This window comes from Lepidochelys kempii, chromosome 9 (assembly GCF_965140285.1).
Source record: "Lepidochelys kempii isolate rLepKem1 chromosome 9, rLepKem1.hap1, whole genome shotgun sequence".
Classification (NCBI taxonomy): Eukaryota; Metazoa; Chordata; order Testudines; family Cheloniidae; genus Lepidochelys; species Lepidochelys kempii.
Window position 1 is genome coordinate 50,730,170 of NC_136388.1, and position 20,535 is coordinate 50,750,704.

A 20,535-nucleotide genomic window follows, 5' to 3' on the forward strand; every position below is an offset into this window, starting at 1 on the left:
GAAATCCAATGTCAGTTTGTCAGCTACGCCTGCCATATGCTCCACTCATAGCAGGCTATGCTGCGGGTTGATAGGGAGTGAAGTGCCGTGTGTGAAATTGCTGAAGCACCTGCAAGAGGAAGGCTAGCCACACGCACTGGAATCTGACCCAACATTTCCTGGCATTTTCCCAGACTTGCATGACACATAGAAAGTGACTCAGGCAGTTTGCTTAAAAACTTTTGACATTTTAACAAATATCTTAGAGGTGTGAAAAAATATTGACTGTCCCTTATCTATGGGACTGATGTGGTTTTTGAAATGTCAGTGATTTTGTAAAGGCAAGGGGACAGTTGCCTGTGGTCATTCTTGGTCTCTAATTTGGCAGCGAGGTCTTTTTAAAGCTAATTGTCTCATCATTGACATTAATATGATGATGGCTCTAGAACTGCTGTGGATGGACATCTTGGAAAGCTAAGATGGTGTCATTAAACTCTGACCCTCGTTCATGAATCACACCCACTCAGACTGTAGGAGTTTAAGGGAAATTCAAACCACAGATCACCACCTATCATTGCCCATGCCCTGCAGTCTTGATGGATTATTCCTACCTACATGCCTCCAGCTTTCACCCTGACCACACCACACGATCCATTGTCTACAGCCAAGCTCTGCGATACAACTGCATTTACTACAACCCCTCAGACAGAGACAAACACCTACAAGATCTCTATCAAGCATTCTTACAACTACAATACTCACCTGCGGAAGTGAAGAAACAGATTGACAGAGCCAGAGAGTTCCCAGAAGTCACCTACTATAGGACAGGCCTAACAAAGAAAATAACAGAACGCCACTAGCCGTCACCTTCAGCCCCCAACTAAAACCCCTCCAACGCATTATCAAGGATTTACAACCTATCCTGAAGGATGACCCAAGACTCTCACAAATCTTGGGAGACAGGCTAGTCCTTGCCTACAGACAGCCCCCCAACCTGAAGCGAATACTCACCAGCAACCACATACCATACAACAGAACCACTAACCCAGGAACCTATCCTTGCAACAAAGCCTGTTGCCAACTGTGCCCACATATCTATTCAGGGGACACCATCACAGGGCCTAATCACATCAGCCACACTATCAAAGGCTCGTTCACCTGCACATCCACCAATGTGATATATGCCATCATGTGCCAGCAATGCCCCTCTGCCATGTACATTGGGCAAACTGGACAGTCTCTACGTAAAAGAATGAATGGACACAAATTGAAGTCAAGAATTATAACATTCAAAAACCAGTCGGAGAACACTTCAATCTCTCTGGTCACTTGATTTCTGATCTCAAAGTGACTATCCTTCAACAAAAAAACTTCGAAAACAGACTCCAACGAGAGACTGCTGAATTGGAATTAATTTGGAAATTGGATACAATTAACTTAGGCTTGAATTGAGACTGGGAATGGTTGAGTCATTATAAAAAGTAACCTATTTCCCCATGTTTGTTCCCCCCTCCCCGCCCACTGTCCCTCAGACGTTCTTGTTAAACCCTGGATTTGTGCTGGAAATGGCCCACCTTGATTATCATACACATTGTAAGGAGAGTGATCTCTTTAGATAAGCTATTACCAACAAGAGAGTGGGTTTGTTGCGGGGGTGGGGAGAAAACCTTGATTTGTGCTGGAAATGGCCCACCTTGATTATCATACACATTGTAAGGAGAGTGATCTCTTCAGATAAGCTATTACCAACAAGAGAGTGGGTTTGTTGGGGGGGTGGGGAGAAAACCTTGATTTGTGCTGGAAATGGCCCACCTTGATTATCATACACATTGTAAGGAGAATGATCACTTTAGATAAGCTATTACCAACAGGAGAGTGGGGTTTTTTTGGGGGGTGCGTTGGGGGGGAGAAAACCTGGATTTGTGCTGGAAATGGCCCACCTTGATTATCATACACATTGTAAGGAGAGTGATCACTTTAGATAAGCTGTTACCAGAAGGAGAGTAGGGTGGGGGGAGAGAAAACCTTTTGTAGTGATAAACGCCCATTTTTTCATGGTTTGTGTATATAAAAACATCTTCTGTATTTTCCACAGTATGCATCCAATGAAGTGAGCTGTAGCTCACGAAAGCTTATGCTCAAATAAATTGGTTAGTCTCTAAGGTGCCACAAGTCCTCCTTTTCTTTTTGCGAATACAGGCTAACATGGCTGTTACTCTGAAACTTGATCTCCCTAGTTTTTCTTCCTCTCTTTTCAGGGCTTGTTAAGACAGCTAGTCCTGTTGCCAGGATCTGATGCTACCTCAAGGATGTGCACTAACATGAACTTTAAGCTAGCAGTGCTCTCCATCCCCCCAGTACTGCAGGATCTCCCAGTGAAGCCAGCGAGCAACGAGGTGCTGAAATACCCTGACGGTCAGTAACATGCAGCAGATAGTTCATGAGGTGCCTCACCATCGCGTATTAGCAGAACGTTAGAGCAGAACCTTAGTGCTGCTTTCTAACTGCACGGAGCCTGATACTAGTCTGATGGGAAAGCCAACCACGGTGAGTGGACTGCATAGCAAGCAGGCAAGAGTTGCAAGGCGTTTAGCATCTCAGGGGAAGGAATTTTTGTCTTCCATTGATTTTATCCTATTCCTTTTCTTGGAAACTTGCAGAATCAGTCATGGAACAGAGCAATCTTATGGGTATTTCCCATCAGGTGCCTGGGCCAAGCTTGGAAGGAATAGCAGTAGCTCATCTCCTTTCCCAGAACAACACTTAGTTAACAGCAATATGCAAGATAATGTATTTCCCTAAGCAATTTCCTGTAAGTACAGTATAGGAAGAATCTTAAAACAGTAGTATATTTAGAAGAAGGATAGTAAAGTGACTACGGTGAGGGGCCTGGGCAGCAGCAGACCCAGCTTCTTGTTCTGCTATAAGCTTCATGGATGATTTTAGGGTGGGTATCTTTCTGAAAAGCGAATGGCTTGTTGAGAGAGAGAGAGAGACGAGGGTTTTGAGAGAGACGAGGGTTAAAAAAGGAAGGTTTTCTCCCCTTCTGAAGGTTTGTTTTGGCTTGTCATAACTCCAGAATGGCTTGGCCCAGAAATGACTGATTTGGTCTAATCTATTGGTCTGGGTAAGAGTTGACGCTAATGAATAGTCTTAGGATGGGGCGTATGGAGAGAGGGCCCAACGGGATGATGCAGGGAGGAGAGTTGGCCCATACAGCAGTCCAGAGACCCACTCCTGAAATAAATCCGCCATTCAGTCTTCATTAGACTTCAGCGTGAAGACCTTATTAAATCGCATGGGGACAATTCAGGCCATTCATATTCATTGTGTCTGGCTGTCTGCAGACTCAGGCAGGTAGCACTATTGTGTTGTGCATTCTGTTCCTGTTTGGAAGGTGTTTGTCAGTCCCATAAAAGCTACAAACTTAATTTTTTTTTTTAACATGAAAGCTTAGGCTAGCATCCAGTTCTGGCAAGGGGTGGATTGGGTGGCAAATTCTGCAGAGCCCTGTCAATAAGGAAGCTGGTTTTATCCCTTGGAAATAGCAAGAGAAGCTGCGTTTCTGAGTTTGATCTTTGCGGTACGTGTCAGTTTGCAAACGCCACTTCTGAGAATTGCTAGGGAACAAGGCCCTGCCAGCAGAATTGCAGATCAGCCTGTGAGAGCTGTCCTGGGGATGTAATGCCTGTAGTGCACAGTAATATTCTCATTAGAGCACTGCTGTGTGGAGCTCTGTGGAAACAGGTCTGGGCTGGTCTCTCTTGCTCAGAAAACATCCCAGTGTTATTCCCTATGCTGTTATTCTAAGCACTGCTGTGGTTCTGTTTCCCCTCCAGGCTATTTACTATCATTCTAAGCATAGTGCAGCATCTTCCAGGGCTTGTAGCTCCTGGAAGGATGGTGTGGTCCAGGTCTTTGTGTCCCCGAAGGGAATAGAGCAGGGAGCTCACTCTGGAATTCTGGGAGGAATCCATTAATACATCTCCATGCCTGAGTTTCCAGTGGCCCACACCAGTGTGATTCCTCAGATGTCAGTGAAGTTACCCCTGATTTGCACTGGTGTAAGAGCGAGGAGAATCAGGCCCAAGTTTCGGGAGTCGCTGCAGAGCAAAGGAGAGCCAGGCACTGAGAGCAGGGGGATCCGAGAGCGCACTCTGTGGCTGGTAAGGTGGTTGTGGCAGGGGGTGATGTAAGCCAGGAGAGAGAGAGAGAGCAGTTCCGCCCCACCAGCCCAAATCAGGTGACGCTGGGCTCTGTAGAGTTCTGCAGTAGGTGGTTCAGAGAAACTGAACTAGCAGCTGAATTGAGATACCAGGGGGAGAGCTCGGAGTAGGGGGAGAAAATTAAAAAAAGAAAAGTTTTTTCCACTTTTAAAACATATGGAATTGAGGCACTGCATAGTGATCAATATGCAAATTAAGCTCTTGTACATTTTGTATGATATCTCCAGATTTCTGGACCTTGGGCCTTAACAGATATGGACTAGATTAAGCCCTCAGAGCTCTGCAGCATATCTGCTGAGTCTGGCTTTGTCTTGGAACAGTGCCCTTGCTAATTGCTCCTGCAAAGTGGACATACAGTCTCTTTCTCGTGAGTGAAGGCCCCATTCAGCACAACACTAAAGCACATGCTTGACGTTAAGCGCAGCGGTACTCTAATTGACATGAGTGGGGTACGCTGATCTACTTAAAGCTAAGTGTGTGCTTAGGTGCTTTGCAGGGTGTGGGTCCTAAGCCATGTAACCCACTGTGATCTGTAGGAGTCTCTACCCAATCCAGGCCACCCTATGCTATATGCTCTGGCAGGGCAGTGGTCTCCATTTTTAATAGTCCAATTTAATCTTTCATTGTATTGAGGGCATTAAAGGGACCTGTTTGCTTTTGTTTTGTGTTCAGAGGCTGACATGAAAGTGACTCTAGGATCCCGACCTCCCTGCACGAAGAATGAAAAGGCCCAGTTCTGGTTTAACGCTTCTCAGAAAGGGCTCTATCTATGTGATGGGAGTGCATGGATCGCCATGCTAGAAGGTAAGAGATCTGTGACTGGTAGACAGCTCTGCTACTATGGCTCACTTTGTTGCTTCCAGTGGTAGAGATTTAGATTGTGAGCTCTGTGGAGCTCAGACTCAGTCTTCTCATCTGGGAGCACATGTGATTGGTCTGACACTCCCCTGGACACATCTTATGGAATTAAGATAAATGTTATTGAATTAAGTTTAATATCTTGGGGTCTATTGTATTAAAAATGCAAGTGTGGATGTGTTATTGTGGAGCATCTACAGGAGACTGACTAGTACAATATCTGGGACGGATTAGGAACTTCCGAGGACTTTTTGGGGACAAGAAGTGTGAAGTGGAGCTCCTAGGAAATACATGAGGTGAGGGCATTGCAACTCCCCACCTACACACTCAGTCTTTGAAACTTCGCCTTGTGGGGGCACCTGTTGTCTATTGATGACCTGTTACATGCGGGCAGTTCAGAGACACAATCTGGATTCTCCAGGGACCTACAGACACAGAAAGGACTTCACAGAAAGATGACTCAGGACCTTCTCCCTGATCCAACAAATGGGCAGGACCTCTGGGCGACAGAGGGCCCCAATCTTTAGGGTTGGAAGGATTTGACCATCTGAGGCCCCATAGGACTGGGTGCTGGTTCTGAGCTGAGGCTTCTGACCATAGCAGAGACCGCTTTGTGGGGTATGGAAGAACTTCTCCTGCCATAGCCCATGGTAGAGTTGGGGTGACCTCTGGTAAACTTGTCTGTGTGTACATAGGTTCTCTTCTCGTTTTTAATATGTTTTCTCTGGAGTGCTTTTACCCAAAGAATAAATGTGCTTGCTTAGGAAGAGCTGTGTGGTAGCTTAATTGTGGCCAGCAAACACTATTAGTCCCTGGAGAGAAAGCAAGCAAGTGTGCTTAGACAGATTGTCTTTTCCTGGGAATAACACAGTGATGGCTGGGAATTGTTCAGCCTGTAGACACCCTGTTCAGGAAGAAAAGAAACGCAGGTCTCCACCCAAGAGAGGCGATGGCAGGGGAGCTAGGGGCCCTTGCTGTACCACTGAGGGAAAACACAGGTGCAGTTGCCCTGAAACATGACAGCACCTAGCATATATTTGGTGCTATATGAATAATAATAATGATGATGATTAACAAAAGGTGTAAGTATGGCAAGTTGAGGTGTTTTCTCTCTTTGTCTCTTGTGCAAGGTTGTTCTTTGCTAGTGAGTGTGTGAGAGCTCAGCAGAGGTACAGAAAGATTTTTTTCACTGCTCTCCTGCCCTCATTTTTCATTCTTTGTGTGATGGGTTCTTTCACAGAGACTCCCCTCAAGAGTGTCACTCAGTGAGCTGGGATACCACTGAGAACAACCCTCCTGCCAGAACAGGTGCCCCTCCACTCCTGTCTTGCTGAGTTAGACACTCCAGCACAGACCCAAAGGTTGGACAACATCTCTCTGCAGTTCACTGAAACAGATTCACTCAGCCAAGGAGCTTCTCAGTTGACAGGGACTTGCCCAGTGTTCAGCCTTTCTGGGAGCCTGAACTCCAGATAAATCTGTTTTACTCTGTATAAAGCTTATACAGAGTAAATTCATAAATTGTCCACCCTCTATAACACTGATAGAGAGATATGCACAGCTGTTTGCTCCACCAGGTATTAATCACTTACTCTGGGTTTATTAATAAACTCAAGTGATTTTATTAAGTATAAAAAGTAGGATTTAAATGGTTTCAAGTAATAACAGACAGAACAAAGTAAGTCACCAAGCAAAATAAAGCAAAACCATGCAAATCTAAGCCTAATACATTAAGAAACTGATTACAGGTAATATCTCACCCTCAAAGATAGTCCAACAAGCTTCTTTCACAGACTAGACTCCTTCCTAGTCTGGGCCCAATCCTTTCCCCTGGTACAGTCCTTGTTAGTTCCAGCAGACATCTCAGGTGGTAAGCAGGGATTTTCTCATGACTGGCCCCTTTTGTCCTGCTCCACCCCCTTTTATAGCTTTGGCACTCGGGAATCTTTTGTCTGTGCTTGTCCCCACCCTCACCTCATCAATGAAAAAGTACAAGGATTAAGATGGATTCCAGTATCAAATGACATGGTCACATGTCACTGTAAGATCCCAAGTCTCCATTTTTCCTGGATTGGCCCACACATGCACAAGAAGGCTTTCAGGTAAATAAACCATTTACAACCAATTGTCCTAGTCTATGGGATTCTAAACCACCATTACTGGCCCACACTTTACATATTTACAATAGGACCTCAGAGTTATACTTCATATTTCTAGCTTCAGATACAAGAATGATACATGCATACAAATAGGAGGAATATTTTCAGTTGGTTATAACCTTTTTTATGATACCTTACAAGAGACCTTTTGCATAAAGCATATTCCAATTACATCATATTCACACTCATAAGCATATTTCCATAAAACATATGGAGTGCAATGTCACAGTATGGATGTACGTATTAGAAGACCAAAGGTCAGGCTTTCTCACCTATTTAGCATCTGGTTGAAAACTGCTTGATTGCTTAGTACTAGGAAAATTCATCTCTAGGACTGCACTGCATAGGGTACTAGACTAAGGTTCAGAGTGCCTGGTTTCTATTCCCAGCTCTGTTATGAAATGGCCTTGGGGAAATAATTTCAATTCTGTGTACCCATCTGTAAACTGGACATGGATTTCACCCCATCACTGTAGCATAAGCACCTCTCAATATTTAGAAATGGCAACAACATTTATCTACTGCCTGCCTTCCACTCCTGCAGGAGAACTAGCTTGACTAGCTGTTTGTGTGTGAAGAACTTACTGAGTGAAGGCGAATTCAATCATTGTAACGAAACTCACCTGCCTTTATAATGCATGTTGAGAGCTAGGACTGAACAATGCTATGCATTAAGTATTAAATGGCTCTATTATGAAAGAGATTTTACATATAGCTGGGGTCTGCACAGTTAAGAGCTTTAAGGAGCAACTGAAAAATAATGCTTGCAAAATGCTTTGTACAAAGTATTATTAAAGAGGGTCAGTGATAGGGGTGGGACTGGAACTTCAGCTGCAGACTCAAAACCTCTCTGTGCACTCCTTTTAAGCCGTGTGATTTCAATGAAGTCTTGTGGTTGGAGAGAAAGCTGCTTTTAACATTCCTTGCATGCATAGGTGCTAAGTTTTCTTTTTCTTCCGGGGGTGCTCCCCCCTGCCCTGCTCCAAGCCCCACCGGCTCTGCCTCTTCCCACCCCTGCTCCCCCTCCTCCCCAAGGCTCTGCCCTCTCTGTCTCTTCCTGGCCCACTCCAAACCCCCCCCCCCCAAGGCCCAGCCCGCCTGCCGCTTGCTGCTCTCCGCCCTCCTGCAAGTGCCTCCCCCAGCTGCCGAGCAACTGTGGCTGGTGGGTGCTGAGCACCCACTATTTTTTCCCCTTGTGTGCTCCAGCCTATAGTCCAGAGATTCTCACAACAAATGTTTGGGTGGCCACTGGTGGCCGCACTGACACTTTCCCCCTAAAATACTTAATTAACTTTCGGAAAAACAATTACATAGGCACAGATTCAACTTCCAAATAATTGTAACGAGTATTTGTAGGGTTTCTTGGCAGACTCAATAACAAAAATCATGCTGCCTCCCCCTTCACTTCACTTCCCCTCCCCTCCCTCGCCCCATGCAGGGCTTCATGGGTCTTGGGGCTTGCTGTGAACAGAGATATTTGTATATTTGTTAATATCACAGCACACTTAGTAGCTACCTGGGAGGCTATGAAAAGTGATAAGTGATATTAACAAACATACAGGTATCACTTTTCATAGATAGCTAGTAAGTCTGCTGTGAAAAGTGATACTTGCACGTTTGTTAATATCACTTTTCTCAGCAAGCCCCAGGACCCATTAAGCCCTGGATGGGGAGGGGGAGGGCAAAGTGGGGAGGCAACAGGGGCCAGAGGCGATGCGGGGATGGATGCAGGGCTGGGGGAGGCTGAAGGGTCCTGGGTGTGGGGAGGATGGATGTGGGGCTGTGGGAGGCAGTGGGGGCCCATGGTAATGGGGGTAGGGGTGGATGTGAGGCCAGAAAGGCAGCAGGGTCCAGGGGCAATGGGTGGGAATGGATACAGGGCTGTGGGAGGCAGCAGGCGCCGGGGTGATGGGGGTCGGTGATGAGCCCCACTGTTGCATGGCCAGAGGCAGGGCCTGGTGTCTGCTGCCATGCGTCCAAGGCTCAGTGCCCGAACCCGGAGCTGGGGACAGGAACTGCATGGCTGGAGCCAGGGATTGGAGCCCACTGCCATGCAGCTGGAGCTGTGGGTCAGCGCCCAGGGCTATTGCCTGCCGCTGCATGGCCAGAGCTCGGAGGTGGGTGCTGGAGCCCAGGGGTTTGTGGCTGCAGCCAGGAGTCAGCACCCGCCATTGAGTGGCTGGAGCCAGCACTTGCTGCTGTGTGGCCAGGGCCAGGGGTTGGCACCTGGGGCCAGCTCCCACCACTAAGTGGCAGGAGCCCAGGAACAGAACCGTGATTTGGTGCCTGCTGCCATGCAACTGGGGCAGAGGATCAGCACCAGGGGCTAGGGCCACGTGGCTGGAGCCTGGGGCCAGTGCCCACCACCGAACGGCTGGAACTGGGGGCCAGAGGCAGTCTGAAGCTCTGCTGCCAGAGCTGGGGGTTGGCGCCCAAAGCCCTATGGTTGGAGCCCACTCCCCTGGGGCTGGGGCTGGGGGTTGGTGCCTGTGGCCAGCACCTGCCACTGTGCGGTTGGAGCTCAGGACTGGAGCCGAGAGCCAGTGCCTGTTGCCATACAGCTGAACTCCGGGGCTGGAGGCTGAAACCCTGCAGCTGGAGGCCACGGCCATGTGGCTAGAGCCGGGGGAGGGGGAGGGGGGGATGGTCATTTGGAGCCTGGTCAGTTGGAGCCTGTGGCTGCACAGCCAGGTTCCTGAAGTCCCCGCTTCTGGAGCCTGCTGCCCAGACCCCCTCCCCCAAGGAGAGTCAAGAACTCACCTTGCTCCTGCAGCGTTGTGCCCCACTTCTCTCCAGAGGCCGTGCAGGGTGGTGCATCCAGAAGCAACAAGGAGGGAGGGGCCGATGCTTTGCCCCTGCACCCCTGGAGACTGTTGTGGCTGCATGAAAAACCCCTGGTGGCCGCATGCGGCCCCAGTGACTGCGTTTGAAAAACATTGCTCTAGTCAGTGCCTATGCTTTGTGACAGGGCAAGGCCAGGTGGCTATGGAAAATTAGTGGGAGATAGATAGATTAGCTCCAGGCTAAACAAATCCCTGGTACCAGGATAAATGAAATGGCAGCTGCTCCAGGTCAATTAAGACACCTAGGGCCAATTAAGAACTTTTCAGAAGGCAGGGAGAAGGCTAGGTTGATTGGGACACCTGAAGCCAATCAGGGGCTGGCTGAAACTAGTTAAAAGCCTCCCAGTTAGTCAGGTGGGCGTGCATGTCAGGAGCTGTGGAAGGAAGTTGCGCTGTTGGAGAGGCTGAGCAGTACACACCATATCAGGCACGAGGAAGGAGGCCCTGAGGTAAGGGTGAAGTGGAGCTTGAGGAATTGAGGGCTGCTGTGGGGGAAGTAGCCCAGGGAATTGTACATGTCATGTTTCTAAAAGGTCAGCTACCATAGCTGATACTATTAGGGTCCCTGGGCTGGAGCCTGGAGTAGAGGGTGGGTCCCCCCCCCCACCTTTGCCCCCTGATTAATCACTGAGACTGGGAGACAACGGAGACTGTGCAAGGAAGGATAACTTCTCCTCACCTCCCTTGCTGGCTTATGATGAAAATGGCTCAGTAGACTGTGACCCTTGTCTCTAGAGAGAGAAGGGTTACATGGAGGGTCACAGTGAGCCTCTGAGGCTAGCGAAATCCACCAGGAAACGTGGGACCCATGGAGGCAAGGACAAAGCTTTGTCACAGCTTGCATGTTTTGAATCCTCTTGGTGCAGCAGGCGTTTCAGTGGGTAGTTAAATAGCTGTATGTGCATGCTTACTACACCCATGTTTGAAATGGCTGTGTAAAAGCTAATGACAGAGATGATGGGTGAGGTAATATCTTTTACTGGACGAACTTCTATTGGTGAGAGAGACAAGCCTTCAAGTTATACAGAGCTCTTCTTCAGGTCTGGGAAAGGAACTGAGAGTGTCACAGCTACATACAAGTGTGGAACAGAGAAGGAGTTAATAAATGTTGCAAGAGATCACGCAAGGTGAAGTGGGTAGATAACACCTCTACAGGCCTAGGACAAAGGAGGATTACTGGGTTACTGCCCTGCAGTCTAAAAGCTCTTTTCTACTGAGCATGGGCTGTGGAATATTTTCAAACCTTCATAACTTCTCCATTTTATCTTCCAGTTTTTGCAGGTTCCTAAATCATGCACTTCCTACTCCTTGTGGATGTACTTTTCGGTTGATTATTATTTATCTGTATTGCAGTAGCAGCCAAGACCTCAACCAAATCACACCCCATTTTGCTAGGCATTATACATAGTGTAAGAGACACTCCCTGCATTAGATTTACAGATTATAAGGCTAGAAAGAACCATTGTGATAATCTGATCTCCTGTATAGCACAGGCCAGGGAACTCCTCCAAAATAATCCCTAGAGCAGATCCTTTAGAAAAACACCCAGTCTTGATTTAAAAATTGTCAGTGATGGAGAATCCACCATGACCCTGGGTAAATTGTTCCAGTGGTTAATTACTCTCACTCTTAAAAATTTACATCTTATTTCCAATCTGAATTTGTCTCACTTCAACTTCCAGCCATTGATTGTGTTAGACCTTTCTTCACTAGACTGAAGAGCCCATTATTAGATATTTGTTCCCCATATAGATACTTATAGACTGTAATCACATTACGCCTTAACCTTCTCTTTGCGAAGCTAAATAGATTGAGCTCCTTGAGGCTATCGCTCTAGGGCATGTATTCTAATTCTTTCATCATTCTCATGGCTTTATCTGAAACTCTCTCCAATTTATCAACATCCTTCTTGAATGGGGGACACCAGAACTGGACACTGCCTTGGGGAGCTTACAATCTAGATAGACAAGAGAGAGGAGGGTAAGGGGAAGGAGTATAACATACAAGCAGAGTGAACAATATGATAGTGACGTGTTTGTGGCATGATAGTACCACAATTTTTTTTTTTTTTGCCAGGCTCAGCTCTGGCTGGCTGAGTTTCTGGCTGTCTCCTCCCAGTAGTGTCTTCCACCTGTAGCTGATAGGAAAGTGGGAGATCTTGTGTCCCTGAAAGGGGAATCCTTTGCACAGTTCTGGGTCTGGGGTGCTGGGGAGAGGGTTTAACTCCAGCTGATCTCAGCTCTCCCCTAGAGGGTGTACCTGCTGTAACTGCTTTTCTTTCCTCCAGGTGGCTCCTTCCAATGGTCTCCTCAATTAGATTCAAAGTTCAGGGACCTTCCCCACCCCTTTTTAAACTAAAAAAAGGTGATTTTTTTTTAACCCTCTCATAGTGGGAAAATGCCTGACTGAAGGGATTTTGCTCCAACTTTCTAGAAGCATTCATGGGCTGGCAGAGACCGGACCTACAGAATGCAGCTCTGGAGGCGAATGTGTTGGAAAATGATCAGTATGTCTTATGCACAGGGAGGTACAAAGGCAACTGTTTTGCATCCTTAAGCAGAGTGGCCTCTGCAATACATGTAACATCCTTCCACTCACAGCGCCGTGTTTACGGAACCCTTGTCTTCCTGGTCCATGCTGTCCATTGTCTGTGGCCATCACTTGTCAGGTCACTTTGCTGAGGGCTGGACTGTGCAGGCAGAGCCCAACAGTAAATTAACTTGCCCTTTGATGGTTAAGCCCTTTAGCACAGGACTTTTAATTTGGCTACTCAGTGCCATGCATACAAAATAACCAAAAATATAGCCCTCCATTGAACTTTGGAACACAGTTGAATTAAGGAGGCATCTATTTTTCATTTCCATCCTTTTTTGTTATTTCCTAGTCAAAGAGAGGCTGGACTATGTAGAAGAATATCAGAACTTGATGACCAACTCTGAAACCATGGGCATCGAGATCTTCGTCATTCCAAAGGTGGGGTTTTTTGCGGCCACAGCAAATCGGTACACTCCGCCTGGGTCAGCTATCTACAAATGGACTGATGGAAAATTCCTGTCTTACCAAAACATCCCCACCTACCAAGCTCAATCCTGGTGCTATTTCACCATAGGAAAAAAGGTAATTCCGCTTTTAGGGTTCCTTTGGTGCTGTGTCAAATTGCAAACGCGAGATGACAGCTTCTTCTCAGAAGGGCTGGCCCAACTTTGAGTCTTGTCAGGGTTAATGGTTTAGGGCCAGATCCTTAGCTGGTGTAAACTGGTGTAGCTCAGTTAATTTCAACAGAGTTGTGCTGGTATAATGGGGCTGTCCCCATGGCTAATCTGCAACCGTACATAGATGATTGGGAAGGAAATGTTGCTTTTTTTTTATTTTACTATTGTACAAAGCAGCAAAAATCCTAGCTAAGCTGATATCAGTTACTGACACGCCATAGGAAATAGATACTTGTTTGTCTCTCCATAGCATTCAAAGCTCATCAGTCAGTCCTTCTTGAATTACTATTCTCCACAGCATGTAGGTCTATATGAAGCCTCCCAGCCTGTGATTTTCTGTTCAAGATTCTCTAAAACAACAATTTGTTGCTGCTGATTTCTGGTGGACTCTGTCTGCTCTCAGCTCAGACATTAATAGGTTTCTATTAAAATCATATCTGTGAATGTTGCAATGTCCTGTTCCCATGCAGGTCATGTATCCAGCAGAATTGTATCATGGATGGATTTTAATAAGTCTAATGGGTATGCATTTCCCAGTCTAATAACTGGCTTTCCAGAGAACTGGGCTGTGTGACACATGCCCCCTTTGATTCCATAAAACTATGTAAAGTTCCCATTGTCCAGAAAATAAATTCGATTTCCAAACCTGGGCAGAACTCCATGTCTGTAACATGAACCTTCTAAAATCTTAGCCGGGACATGCTTCCATTTACGAGATCTGGAGCCAGATTCTCTTCTCCATTGTCCTAGTTTTATGCTGTTGTGACTCCATGGATTGTCCAGTCTATTTCCAGCATAAAAGTGGTGGGTGGTGGAGTGGAGAATCAGTAAATTGCACATTGCTTCTGCTGTAGTTTGCTTTCCCTTTTCTGATGTACTCGTAAATGGAATCACACCTTATGTTATGTGTGTGACTGTCATGGTTCAGGGCCAGCTGCCCCCATGGCCCAGCTCTTATCTCCCCAAGTGCACCCAACTCCCGGCATCAGACCTCGTGCCTTCACCTGCCCTGCAGGTAATCCCATGACTCTCCTAGTCTTAGACTGGGCTGGGGGCTGCAGTGCCCTGTGACTGCTTAGCAGGTGGTAGCACAGGGCGTGACCAAACAGCCTTCTGAAAACAAATGATTGTTTCCCCTTAGCAGCAGGGAAACAGCGCAGCACGAGAGAGAGGATTTCAAACAGTGAAGGCCTTTACACTGGTCGGTCGGACCAGGCCTGGCCCTCAAGAGGGACCAGCTGCTACAGACCCATCCCACAGGGCCTGCCTCTGTATCAGTCCGTTTCTCCACAAACGGGTCCTGACAACTGCCTCCTCCGCAGTCACTTTTGATCTGTTTCAGTCCTTTCAACCCGGCTGTGCCAACCCGGGCAAAACAGCTGTGTAACCAAGCTCACCAGCCCAGGCCCCTTGCAAGGGTTTACTTGGAGGTTTCTTATCTATTTGTGTTCCCTTTCTGCTACCTCTGCTAGTCAATATAGTCCTAAAGTTCACGTTGCCCGTGACTCGGTCACATACAAGCTTCGTGAATGAACACAGATCTGTAGTAGCAGTATTCCTATGTTATTACATCTCAGCCCCACCTCCTGCACACTGACCTCTTGCTCTGCACGCTGCTCAGCACCTTGCTCCTCGTCGCATGGGAGCTTTCTGTGCAGGCGGTGTGCATACATTACGTGCTCTGCCGTATGCACATGTTGTCTGTTGGGGATGGGCAAAGAGGCTTGTATTTGGATTTAGATTATGTTTGGCTCTGAAGTTTCTGACATTTGGATGATGCTCATGAATACCCGCATTCAGGAAAATGTATGTTGGTCTGGAGAGGGAGGTGTTGGTAGAAGAACGGCAGCACTTTCCTAGCAGATTGAGAGAGCAGGAGAACCACATCGGGCATTCACCAGCTCCAAAGCCCACCATTACAGCTGGGCCCCAGGGTTCAGAGACCACAGACTCAGCCAGGGAAGCGTCCTCCAAGGAATGTTAGTGGGGCTGCTCTTGGCTGAGAGCTGGCGGCTCTGTGCAGGTGATGCTGTGGTGGGTGTTTGTTCTCTTGCTCGCTTTGTGCTTCCTGTCTGAAGGGGCAGGCTGCTCAGCCACAGAATCTTCAAAAGTTCTCAGCAGCTCCTGTGGCCCTCCCTGGAGCCTGCTGGGGGCTGAGCTTTTTTGAAAATCTGGCCCCAGTTGGGAGTGCGGAGACCTTGAAAATTTGGTCCTGGGATCTTTTGCAAAGCTGGCCCTTCGAATCCCGCTGCTGGTGGTTGCTCTCTGGCTTCTGTTCTGGTACCTGCAGGCAGAGGTAGGGAGCTGGGCCCACAGCTCATGGGAGAGCCGGCCTGCTGTCTGCAAACACTTGAGGAATGTCTTTTCACAGTCATGGATATACTGCTGTGATTGAAACACATGTTGAAAACAAAGGCCCCCCCAACTATGTACATGCACTGCTTACGACCTCCCCAACCTCTGTACATCTCTGTCCATACACAAATCCTCCCAATTCAACCCCCCAACAATCACATCCCAGCTCCTTGTGCAGCTGAAGCATAGAACTCTGCGGAGCCAGAATTCACCATGCCAGGGTAAGGAAGGCAGTCAGGGTGGCCTGCCAGCACCTGCCTCTCCTCCTCTTCCTCTCTGCCACTCTCCTTCCATTGTAAACAGCTACTGCAGCAGCACCTGCAACATGTTCGTGCTCCTGTCCAATTTCTGTTGTGGCAAGGGAAAGAACTGGCCCCCTTTTCTTAAGGATCCTGGATGTACTCTTCAGTTCATGCTGGCTACCCTGGATGTCTCAGTTGTGGAAGCCTTAGTGATAGGAATAATAAAATAAATAGTTGATCTAGCTGTCCAGAAAATGTAATAGCACCTTACTGAAAGAAAAGTTGGGATAGGTTCTGAAAAAGTCCTTTTAAAAATTATGAAGCTATTAGCTTTTGCTGTATTTCTGGGGCCCTTCCTAGAGAAAACCTGTATTTCTACTTGTTTCAGAGTAGCAGCCGTGTTCATCTGTATCCGCAAAAACAACAAGAGTACTTGTGGCACCTTAGAGACTAACCAATTTATTAGAGCATAAGCTTTCGTGGGCTACAGCCCACTTCATCGGATGCATAGAATGGAACATATAGTAAGAAGATATATAGATACATACTGATAAGTTGGAAGTTGCCATACAAACTGTGAGAGGCTAATTAGTTGAGATGAGCTATTATCAGCTGGAGAAAAAAACTTTTGTAGTGATAATGAAGATGGCCCATTTAGACAGTTGACAAGAAGGTCTGAGGATACTTAACTTAGGGAAATAGATTCAATATGTGTAATGACCCAGCCACTCCCAGTCTCTATTCAAACGCAAGTTAATGGTATCTAGTTTGCATATTAATTCAAGCTCAGCAGTTTCTCATTGGAGTCTGTTTTTGAAGCTTTTCTGTTGCAAAATTGCCACCTTTAAGTCTGTTACTGAGTGGCCAGAAAGGTTGAAGTGTTCTCCTACCGGTTTTTGAATGTTATGATTCCTGATGTCAGATTTGTGTCCATTTATTCTTTTGCGTAGAGACTGTCTGGTTTGGCCAATGTGCATGGCAGAGGGGCATTGCTGGCACATGATGGCATATATCACATTGGTAGATGTGCAGGTGAATGGGCCTCTGATGGCATGGCTTATGTGATTAGGTCCTATGATGGTGTCACTTGAATAAATATGTGGACAGAGTTGGCATCGGGCTTTGTTGCAAGGATAGGTTCCCGGGTTAATATTTTTGTTGTGTGGTGTGTGGTTGCTGGAGAGTATTTGCTTCAGGTTGGGGGGCTGTCTGTAAGAGAGGACTGGTCTGTCTCCCAAGATCTGTGAGAGTGAGGGATCATCCTTCAGGATAGGTTGTAAATCTGTGATGATGCACTGGAGAGGTTTTAGTTGGGGGCTGAAGGTGATGGCTAATGGCGTTCTGTTATTTTCTTTGTTGGGCCTGTCCTGTAGTGGGTGACTTCTGGGTACTCTTCTGGCTCTGTCAATCTGTTTTTTCACTTCAGCAGGTGGGTATTGTAGTTTTAAGAATGCTTGATAGAGATCTTGTAGGTGTTTGTCTCTGTCTGAGGGGTTGGAGCAAATGCGGTTGTATCTTAGAGCTTGGCTGTAGACAATGGATCGTGTGGTGTTTCGTGGATGGAAGCTGGAGGCATGTAGGTAAGTATAGTGGTCAGTAGGTTTCTGGTATAGGGTGGTGTTTATGTGACCATCGCTTATTAGCACAGTAGTGTCCAGGAAATGGACCGCTTGTGTGGATTGGTCTAGGCTGAGGTTGATGGTGGGATGGAAATTGTTGAAATAATGGCGGAATTCCTCAAGGGCTTCCTTTCCTAGGGTCCAGATGACGAAGATGTCATCAATGTAGTGCAAGTAGAGTAGGGGGCGTTAAGGGACGAGAGCTAAGGAAGCGTTGTTCTAAGTCAGCCATAAAAATGTTGGCATACTGTGGGGCCATGCAGATACCCATAGCAGTGCTGCTGATTTGAAGGTATACATTGTCCCCAAATGTGAAATAGTTGTGGGTGAGGACAAAGTCACAAAGGTCAGCCACCAGGTTTGCCGTGACATTATCGGGGATACTGTTCCTGACGGCTTGTAGACCATCTTTGTGTGGAATGTTGGTGTAGAGGGCTTCTACATCCATAGTGGCCAGGATGGTGTTTTCTGGAAGATCACCGATAGATTGTAGTTTTCTCAGGAAGTCAGTGGTGTCTCGAAGATAGCTGGGAGTGCTGGTAGTGTAGAGTCTGAGGAGAGAGTCCACATAGCCAGACAATCCTGTTGTCAGGGTGCTAATGCCTGAGATGATGGGATGTCCAGGATTTCCAGGTTTATGGATCTTGGGTAGCAGATAGAATACCCCAGGTCGGGCATCTAGGCATGTGTCTGCACAGATCTGTTCCTGTGCTTTTTCAGGGAGTTTCTTGAGCAGATGGTGTAGTTTCTTTTGGTAATCCTCAGTGGGATCAGAGGATAATGGCCTGTAGAATGTGGTGTTGGAGAGCTGCCTAGCAGCCTCTTGTTCATATTCTGACCTATTCATGATGACAACAGCACCTGCTTTGCAGCCTTTTTGATTATGATGTCAGAGTTGTTCCTGAAGCTGTTGATGGCGTTGTGTTCAGCACGGCTGAGGTTATGGGGCAAGTGATGCTGCTTTTCCACAATTTCAGCCCGGGTACGTCGATGGAAGCACTCTATGTAGAAGTCCAGTCTCTTGTTTCGACCTTCAGGAGTAGTCCACGCAGAATCCTTCTTTTTGTAGTGTTGGTAGGAAGGATTCTACCTTAGTTAGTATGTTGGTCAGAGGTGTGTTGGAAATACTCTACCGGCCTTACCAAGCACAGCGTATCAACCTTCCAAAAGGAGATCCAAATATAGTAAAATATAAATTACAGGAGGAAGTCAGTGAAGAGTCCTTTAGGTTGCTGCTGAAAGCACATGTCTGAGCTGATGCAAGCTTTTCTGTTGTTTGTATTCTCTGCTCTCTTGCCAGCAGCTCATCCAGTTTTGCATGTGGATTGCAAGAAGCTTTAATCTGCTTAGAAGACACAGTGATCCCATTTTTCTTAAAGTGAACATGCATTGAAAGGCATCTGGTGTCATCACTTGTCAAGGGATATGTATTGTTGCTTTCAGGATATGGTTTTGTTGATCAGTTGGAGAGGGGTCAGAGAAGAGTCACAAGAATGATTAAAAGATTAGAAAACCTGCCTTATAGTGATAGACTCAAGGAGTTCCATCTATTTAGTTTAACCAAGAGAAGGTTAAGGGGTGACTTGATCACAGTCTGTAAGTACCTGTATGGGGAACAAATTTTTAATAATGAACTCTTCAGTCTAGCAGAGAAAGGGATATAAGGTTGAATGGCTGGAAGTTGAAGCTGGACAATTTCAGATTAGAAATAAGGAGCATATTTTTAACAGTGAGGGTAATTAAGCACTGGACCAGTTTACCAGGGACCATAGTGGATTCTCCATCACTTGCAATTTTAAAATCAACTGGATTAAAAATAAAAATAAAGACCTAGTTCAAACAGGAATTACTTGGGGCCATTTTCTGGCCTGTGTTATAGAGGAGGTTAGAGTGGATGATCACAGGTGTCCCTCCTGGCCTTGGAATCCATGGATTGCCTTGGTTTTCTTAAAGTACAGAATCATTTCCAGCTTGCTTAGTGCCCAGCCCAAAAGGATTTGCATGCCCCTGGCGGCTTATAAACTGACGGCAAACAAACTGAAGAAATGTCATAACTTTATGCAGTACTGCCAACCCCAAGTGTTCAAAAATCATGAATCAGGCCCCAAAAAGCATGAGAGATTTTTAAAATAAATATTGAGTTCTTTTTATTTGCTGTCGGGTTTCTGAGGCTAGGGTACATTCCAGTTCCATGTTCAAGCATTTCTCTGCAACCACAAGGGCTGGAAACATAGAGCTTGTCTGCACTTGGAAATTTACTGAAGTAGCTATCACAAGTGATCTTCTGACACAAAAGGTATAACACCCAACATAAGGTAATTCTATTTTGGACTCCTTGTGATGGCTAAAGATGAATTAATCACTAGACTGGAAATTGGTGGTTGCTTAAGGACCAGTCAATGTGATCTCTGTTTCCCTATGTTGAATATAATCAGGATAGTCCCAATCATTGATATATGCACTTGGGACATCAAAGGGGCTACTTTCCCAAAGCTGAGGAAAATTGTAAGTGAAATTGACTGGGAGGAAACATTTAGCCAGAAAAATTTGAATGAAAATTGGGAGTTCTTTAGGAAGAGTTTATTAGATGGAAAAAAAGCCACGATTCCATAATAAAAGAGGACAACTTTAACTAAAACCCATCTTGGTTTAGTGAAGGCAGTAACTAGAAATAAAATGGCAAAGTATAAAAAATGGAAAACAAGGGCAGATAGATAGTAATTGATATAAATGAGAAATTATGAAGTGTAGAAAATTGATAAGGGAAGCTAAAGACATAAGGGAAATATCCATGACTAGAAGTGCTAAGGACAGTCAGAAGGAGATTTTAAAGTATATTAGGAACAAAATAAATAATAGCAATTATATAGGCCCATTACTAGATAGAGATGGTAAAATTGTTGTTAATAATCCAGAAAAATCAAGAGTATTCAGTAAATATTTCTGTTCTGTATCTAGAAAAAAACATGATGATGTGCTTGTATTGCATGAGGATGGCAAAGTACTTTCCAGTCCCTCCCTTATTAAGTAAGGTGGATGTTA

General features: G+C 46.2%; 1 protein-coding gene across 1 annotated transcript in view; it reads left to right on the plus strand.

Annotated features, from left to right (window-relative positions):
• TSPEAR (thrombospondin type laminin G domain and EAR repeats) overlaps positions 1–20,535 on the plus strand; it is an 88,396-nt gene that overhangs the window by 27,190 nt on the left and 40,671 nt on the right. Inside the window, exons 5-7 of the mRNA XM_073358810.1 lie at positions 2,238–2,394; positions 4,878–5,009; positions 12,950–13,182. Coding sequence (XP_073214911.1) covers positions 2,238–2,394; positions 4,878–5,009; positions 12,950–13,182 — 522 coding nt within the window. The remainder of the gene's footprint in view (positions 1–2,237; positions 2,395–4,877; positions 5,010–12,949; positions 13,183–20,535) is intronic.